Source organism: Mustela putorius, unplaced genomic scaffold, assembly GCF_011764305.1.
Source record: "Mustela putorius furo isolate JIRA1106 unplaced genomic scaffold, ASM1176430v1.1 tig00000224_pilon_pilon_pilon, whole genome shotgun sequence".
In the NCBI taxonomy this organism is placed as follows: domain Eukaryota; kingdom Metazoa; phylum Chordata; class Mammalia; order Carnivora; family Mustelidae; genus Mustela; species Mustela putorius.
Window position 1 is genome coordinate 1,428,009 of NW_025421321.1, and position 8,469 is coordinate 1,436,477.

The 8,469-nt window shown below is 43.3% G+C and overlaps 1 protein-coding gene across 1 annotated transcript; it reads left to right on the forward strand.

Moving 5' to 3' along the window:
- The first annotated feature begins 5,465 nt into the window (after positions 1 to 5,465).
- Positions 5,466 to 7,629, forward strand: RRP36 (ribosomal RNA processing 36). Its single transcript, XM_045077927.1, is given in 4 exon segments — positions 5,466 to 5,700; positions 5,771 to 5,896; positions 5,899 to 6,102; positions 6,105 to 7,629. Coding segments are annotated over 4 exon segments (939 nt in total). The 3' UTR covers positions 6,479 to 7,629.
- The last annotated feature ends 840 nt before the right edge of the window (positions 7,630 to 8,469 follow it).

Genomic DNA, 8,469 nt, shown 5'->3' on the forward strand with positions numbered 1-8,469 from the left:
GCAAACATCACTGTTATCTTCTTTTAAGAAACTGTCACAGCCACCCTAGCTTTTAGCAACCACCAACCTGATCAGCCAGCAGCCACCAACACTGAGGCAAGAACCTCCACCAGCAAAAAGTTTACAACTCACTGAAAACTCAGGTGATGGTTAGCAACAGTTATTTTAAAATTAAGGTATGTATATTGTTTTTTAAGATTTTATTTATTTATTTGACAGAGAGAGAGCACAAGCAGGCAGAGAGGCAGGCAGAGAGAGAAAGGGGGGAAGCAGGCTCCCTGACGAAGCAGAGAGCCCGATGCAGGACTCGATCCCAGGATCCTGGGATCACAACCTGAGCCGAAGGCAGCAGCTTAATCCACTGAGCCACCCAGGCGCCCTATATATTGCTTTTTAAAGACAATACTATTGCACACTTAATAGGCTACATTGTAGTGTAGCATAACTTTTGCATGCACTGGGAAATTAAAAAATTCTTTTGACTATATTGTGATATTTGCCTTATTCCAGTGCTCTGGAATCAAACCTGCAATATCTCTGAGATATGCCTGTTAGATGATCCTAGCTGCTTTGTAAGGGAAGGTGTATGCCTGAAAGATCATGTCATGTGGGATTAAAGTGTCTTGTATTTGAATATTGTATGATCTTGGGCAAATTACTTAGTTTTTCTGAGACTTAGATGTATATCAACTTTAAGAAGAGGATAAAATGGAGTCATGTTATATGACTTTTATAAATACATTTACACAAGTTTTGAGAGAGAGAGAGAGAGAAGGACAGAGGGAGGGAGACAGAAATAATTAGAAACAACAATTTAAATAGTGGTGGCCATTCAACCAGTACTATACCTAATGATCACATCCCCCAAAGAGATGGTACATTCTCTTTGGTCATTTTCAGCACTCGTGTTACTGCTGAGCATGACCCTAACATTCTTAGATACATGGAACATCCTGAGTGAATTCCAATATTCTTAGACATATGGTCTTCTTTGTGGTTAAGTTTGCTGAAAGGTGGTATATAAATCTTCGACATAATGGCTTCCTATGGGATATTCAAAGGTAACCTTTCCAAAGGGGTATTCTGATCATATGAATGTATTTCTTTGCTCAAACCCTTTGGAAGTCCATCTTGTGGTGAGCCATGACTCCCAGCACTGCTTTGCCAAAGGCTTGTTGTGAGGAGGAAAGGAGGTGCAGCCTGGTAACATGGCTGGATACATTAGGAGCTCAATGGATGTGTATTTTATCAAATCCATTGGGGTAGAGTCCTTTAAATCCAAAGTCAAAGGATCATTTAATGGGACTAGAGGACAAGCACTTTGGGCAGTTATCCATGAGAGCTGACCATGTGTGTCCTCCATGACCCAGTTATTCTTCTGCTAGGGAACTATGCAAAGACTTGTATACCTATGTAAATTATGTGCTTCACAGCAGCACTATTTGTAAAGGTCCCAAACTGGGGAAGCTCAAATTCTCATCTCCAGGATATGGACAAATAGATTGTGAAATACACAGCGACAGCTTTAATGAACCAACCACAATTATGATGTGAATATGGACAAAATGACAAATACAATTATGAGTGAAAGAAGCCAGAAAGGAAGAGTTTACATTGTAGGATTCCAATTATATAATGTTTAGAGACTGACAACACTAATCTGTGGTGGAAAAAGTCAGGAGATTGGTATCCTTAGCAGGTGGGGGAGAGTGTTTCTATGGTTCTAATACATTTCTGTTTCTTGATCTGGGTGTAAACATTTTGTGAAAATTTGAAGAGCTGTACTTTTATGATTGTACATTTATGATTTCTTATGAATATTATACTTTACTTCAATAATACGATCGTGATTCTGGCTTTTTAAAAACTGCTGTGCATGTATGTTTTCTGGTTTTGATGTTTTTGCATACTGTCCTTGAGACAGGGACCATTTTCCTCACTTCATTGTGAACCACCACAGAACCAGGCTGGGACAGTGCATACTCAAACATTTGTGGACAGACCTTGGACATCTCTGTGATAATGGAGCCATTCTCCTCAGCAAAATCATTATGTTGGACTTTGATGGGTCAGAAGAAATGAACCAACAAAGCAGTTGCTTCTCTGCAATTCATTCCCAGAGCTTGTTAATTTTGGCCACACCCTCATCTAGTCATCTCTATTGTGGACAGACCAGGTGGCAGAAACTAGATCAGACACATGGAATTTCTAAGCTGGGGAATGATGAATACTTGAAGTACCCAATCATGAATCCTGTGTGGTCTTTGTTACTTGCAATCACTGAGAATAAACACTCCATGTGCTCTGGAGAGGGATTGAGAGGCTAGCCATTGCAGTGTGGCTCTCAAATGACTTCAAATAGAAGGCTTGAGTACCATCAGTTTGGAAGCCCTGAAAACGCATGCCCTGCTGGCAGTTCTTCCACTGGAAGAACCAGTACTCATGGACCTGCTTGATGAGTCCCAGTCACCCAGCCCATCACAGCATTGTGAGGCTCTCTCTCCATCAGGGACACATGGGCAGCAGGAAAGTCTATAGCAATCCAAGGGTGGCTAGGGCCCCTGTTCATGCCATGTCTGTTTTTTGCCATTGTCTCCCAGACCATGCTATGCACTGAGAACACAATGAAGAACCAAAACAGTGTGGCATCTGCCTTGACTTACTGCAATAAGTCTTCCTTGGTGGCACTTCCTGGTCCTGCTAGCCTTGTGTAAACATTGTTACCCCTCCACAGTTCAAAGGCCATTCAAGGGCAACTCCCCATCTGGTCTGAAAACTTGTAGAGGTGAAGACACAGCCACTCCAAGGTCTTGGCTGAGGAACAATGAGTATCTTCATCTTTCTGTCTGCTGAGGGCAATAGTTCACCTTCATCACACTTCACTACAATTGCTCCCCGACACAGCTGAAGAGTGAGAGCAAAACAATGTCTGTGATTTCTAATTCACTCAGAAATTTAGTCATAATTGTTCGATGTCTGTGGCAATTGGCCAGGCACTTTCATTGGCTGATTTCCTATTCCATTGTTGGGTCCATGGTCAAAGGAATGAGACTGATACAAAGCGAAGGTCAAGCAAAACTTTATTTCGTGCCAAGCATCAAGAATCAAACTGACCGGCCAGGGACGTCTCTTGCAAAGAGTCTCTCTTTGTCTCTCTTCTTTACAGAAAAGAGTCTTTCAAAGAGTCTCTCTTCTTTACAGACTAGCTTTTAAGGGCAAAGTCCATGCGGTTGGGTCTGGCCACACACAGGTGACCGATGATATTATAACACAGAGAAAGCTGCACAGTTCTGCTAGGTCACACGTAAGTGACCAATTGAATTACAATTTACGCTATAGTAGATATTTGAACTAGCCTATCACCTTGGTCAGAATTGGCACCCAAAGGGCACCCAAAGGGTGGGGCCCATACTCCTTGGTAGCTAGGAGACAGTATGTGCCCCCACCGACTGGATACATCCACCTGGCCTGACCCACCCTTGTATTTGGGCTTTGTTATCTGGGACTGGTTTCTGGGACTTGTTTTTAAGTAAGTTCCCTGAAGGGCAGGGGGGAGGGGGGCAGGCTCAGGATGGAACTGCTCTGGCTATAGGCCCTTACACCATAAATATTTCTTCTATCAGATTCACTATTCAGACTCAGACATGGTACAGGGTTAGCTGTGGGAGACTCAGGAGAGCAGAAGGAGCACTTAAAGCATCGTGAATGTGCTTTGTGGAAAAGCTTATATAAGAGTTGTTTGGTTAACTGCATGTCCACATTTCTGTTTACATGTGTCAAGTTTAGGTACCAGCATCAGATTTAGGCTGAATACCAAAACAGAAACCAAACTTTAGTGAATTTCTCTTTTTTTCTTTTTTTAAGATTTTATTTTTTTTGACAGATAGAGATTACAAGGAGGCAGAGAGAGAGAGAGGAGGAAGCAGGCTCCCTGCTGAGCAGAGAGACTAATGCAGGGCTCTATCCCAGGACCCTGAGATCACGACCTGAGCCAAAGGCAGAGGCTTTAACCCACCGAGCCACCCAGGTGCCCCTAGTGCATTTCTAACATAATATTTTCCCCTTAGAGTTCCCCTGGAAGGCAGTGAAAGGCAGATTTCATAATAATAAATGCACAAGATTCCCAGAGGCTATATTACAAACCTCATGTATCTAACTATATAGTTGAAATGTATGCCTGAAACACATGTCTTTTCATCTCTACCATATCCAGAATGAGAATGTGCCATGATCAGAATGTCTCCCAGGGACTATTGGCCAAGCAGCAGTCACTGCTTGTGAACACACAAGCTGACCTGTTACTCCCAATGACCAGATGGGTGATCGCAACCCTCAGCTTGTCTGTCAGCAAACCAGGCAAGGGTCACTGGGGAGGGTCACCATCTGAAGACTTTCCAGGAACACATTAATGAAGCAACAGCTTTGGTGTGAATGAATGCAAATGCCTAGGAAGGAAAACTCAGTAAACAGTGATGCACTTTTAAAGAAATCCTGAATTGCCAGTGCTCCTCAGGGAACAGAAGACGAGATGTGCAGGAACACATGGACAGCACTGGCCCCAACTCAAACAGTGATTCAGAAGCATCAGGTTCTGAAGGAAAACAAATCGTAGGAACACATTAACCAATCTATTTCACTTAGGTCTGGCTTTTTAAAATATACTTAAGAGAAATATATGATAAAAATGATTTACAAGTAAGTCTAGAAGAACTCTTTCACTAAATGTAAAAATTCTCCAGTAAGAAAGCAGTGCATCACAGAAATTGGTAACTTTCCCCCCCTCAGTGGCATATAAAAAAACAGCAAAGCTCAATGAAGAACAGTAGCTGAAGTAGTATGACTCGTATCTTGGAGTCTAAGTCTAAGCCAGCTGTTTTCTAAGTTTGTGATCTAGAGTCCTTCTTTGCCTTGGATGTCTTACTTAAAAAAACAAGGATAACAATAATGCCTCCTCCATAGGTGGCTGTGAAGATGGGATGAGATAATATGTATGGAAGGTCCTCGGCACAGGATCTGATACGTACCAGATGGTGAATAAACTTGAGTGACTTTTATATCTAAAATAAAAACTGATAGAAATACAAAGAAAAATTTATTTCTTTTTAAATTTTTAAGTTTTTTAAAGTTTTTGCCTTAATTCCATTAGTTAATATACAGTGTTATATTCATTTTAGGTGTTCAATATAGTGATTCAGCACTTTCATACATCACCCAATGCTCATCACAAGTGCACTCCTTAATCCCCACTGCCTATTTCACCAACCCTCCCCACCCCCAGTGGAACTATCAGTTTGTAAATTCGCCATCATGTGTGAGATCTGTATGGACATTTTTCAAAATTGACAGAGATACAGAAGATAAAAATAAGGAGACTATTTGAATAACACAGATGACATGTGTCATATAATAGATAGTAGGTTTGTTGACCCATCAGAGAATCTACATTATTTTCAGCCATACCCAGCATGGTCACAGAAACTGGGTGTGTGTTAAGCCATAAAGAAATTGTCAGAGTGTGGCGGCGGCCGCCAGACCTCCTCGCGGTGGCTGGGGCGGCGGGGAGGACGCCGGGGGCCTGCAGAAGGGTGAGGGCCCGGTTCGGAGCCGAGGGACAGCGGGGCGCCGGCGAGAAGGCCAGGGGGTGGTGCAGTCACCGTGAGACTGCGAAGTTCTCTGAAGGAGCCACCGACGCTTTGGGAAGTGAGGGGGCGCTTCCTGGGTTAGCAGATCCCGGGCAGTTTCTGAAAAGGAGGATGCGGGTTTTCTGCAGGGAGAAGACCGTGTGTAAAAGTACGATCAGGAGACGCATGGGTTGCTGGGGAGGCGTCAGTAGACACATCTAACATGTCATTTGAAGAGCTGTTGGAATTGCAGAGCCAAGTGGGGACTGAGACATACAGTTGGCAGCTGGAAACAGTCCTAAGAAGCAAGGTTCTAGACCACGTGTCCAAAATGCGTGTGTTGCAGATAAGCACAGGCCTCTGGAAATGTCAGCCAAGGTCCGGGTGCCATTTTTGCATCAAGTTGTCCCCATCAGTAAGAAGGTAGCCCGGGATCCCCGCTTTGACGATCTTTCAGGAGAATATAATCCTGAGGTGTTTGACAAACCTATGAATTCCTGAATGACATCCTAGCCAAAGAGAAAGAGTAGGTGAAAAAGCAGTTGAAGAAGCACCGTTCTGGGCAGGAGCAGGAGAAACTGCAGCAGCTGCTTCAGAGGATGGAGCAGCAAGAACGGGCACAGCAGGAATGCAAGCGGCAACAGGAGCTGCGCCTGGCCCTGAAGCAGGAGCAGAGGGCTCGGGCCCAGCAGGGCCAGCGGCCATACTTCCTGAAGAAATCTGAGCAGCGCCAGTTGGTCCTAGCTGAGAAGTTCAAGGAGCTGAAACGCAGCAAGAAGCTAGAGAGTTTTTTAAGTCGAAAAAGGCGCAGAAACTCAGGCAAGGACCGGAAACATCTCCCCTTGAGCAAAGAGTAATAAGGAACTGTCCTGAGCTCTGCCACTGTGAGCCCAGTGAGAAATGGATCTGTGGGGACAGACTTTGGCTTGGCCTGTTCTGGTTCTTTTCCATCCAAGGGCAAGAATCTTAGCCCTTAAGCTAGGTTGGCTCAAAGATGACTAGAGGGCTCTTGGACTGCTCCAGGGTTGGACAAGAAGAAGAGCAACTCAGCCTTGTGCTATGCCACACTTCTCTGTTTGGATCTGGTTCCTCGTGTCCTCATGTCCTCCCATCCTTGCTTTAGACCAATGATTGTGGTACAGAAGAGAACAGGCCAGTGAGTGATCTTAAGGCTGGTGAAGGTCATGAAGTCTGTAGATGGTTCCTAGAGCTGGGATTTTATTTAAGAGCCAATTCATAAACATTCCTGTCACTCTTCTTTTTTTTTCTGCTTTTTTGGTGGGGTCTGTGAGTGGCCTAGAACAATTGTTTCAGTGGGCCACTAGTGCAGCTGGCAGCGAACAAAGAAGGCTCCCACAAAGAAGGAAGTCAGACCAGAGATCCCTCCTACTTAACCCTCAAATAACATAGTCATTGAAAGAGCAAACCACTCCCACAACTCACCTTCTTAGCTTTGGTTTTGGATAGAAGGAGAGGTAGGGGGTGAGCACAGAGTTTTCTCCAGTAATGTGTAACCACAGCCGGCTCTTAGTACTGTTTGGGTCTAGAGTTCAGACTACCTGTGTAGACTGGAAAATCCTCAAGCTAATAGTTTAGTTTGAAGTGGTCTCAGGTTGGAGTGGTCTCAGGTTGGTAGTGCTCCCAGACACCTAGCAGAAGCAAGTATAATCTTCTCTTGAGGTTTGTATTTTAAACCCAAACCTCAGGGAGTTTCTTAAGATAAAATTTGAAGAAATGTGTGCTTTCAGTGAAAATACAAAGCCACACAAGGAAAGAAATCACCATGACTAAGAGTCATTAGAAAAAATACACAACAGAATCAGACCAGCAAAAACCTGTTAGAAATATGAAATACAAAACATAGGAACATTTGGCTCAGGATGTTAAATGTCCGACTCTTGCTTTTGGCTCAGGTCATGATCTCAGGGTTGTGGGATCGAACCCTGTGTCCTGCTCCTCATTCAGCAGGGAGTCTGCTGGAGAATCTCTCCCTCTCCCTCTGCCCCTTCTCTCTTTCTCTATAAAATAAGTAAACTTTTAAAAGTACAACAAAAAAATGGAAACCATAATATAGGGCACATTGATCACAACACAATAAAATTAAGAAATGACAACTGAAGACTTTATATATAAATATGTATACATATATATATACATGTGTATATAAATATACACTGAAATGACAAACTACATAAAAGTAAATGTTGTACAAAGATGCATATACAAAGTTTATCACTGTTAGTAATAGGAAAAATGCAAACAACCAAATTGCCTTCATTAGGCAAATGGTCACAACCATGGTACATCTAAGGTATGGAATGCCACTCAGCAGTTAAAAATAATGAGGTAGGCTTATTATATACATACGCATGGAATGATGTCCAAGACATGTTGATAAATGAAAAAGGAGTTTGATACACTACATAGAGGTTATGAAAACAAAACAAAACAAAACAACAACAACCACGAAATGAAATTACATTTCTTGTGAAATTAAATCCATCTCATAACCCACCCTCCCCATACACACACACGGTATATAACACAAAGAGAACTATAAAGGACAACTCTGGGATATTACATCATGAACTTGACATGGGGGCTCAGGATTTCCTGTTTCTGTAGGCTGCCACATCTCTGTCTGTGGTGGCCTGTTTCCAAGATGGCTGCCAGGGATCCTTGCCTCCTGCAAGCCACACTCTCCTGCAGTCCCTCCCACACAGAATCACGGCTGGCCTCCAAACTACCCAGACAGAAAAAGCATTGCAACTTCTATCTTGTTCTCTTTGATGGCTTACATTGAGGGAAGCCAGCCACTGTGCCCTAAGGATGCTCAAGCAGCCCATGG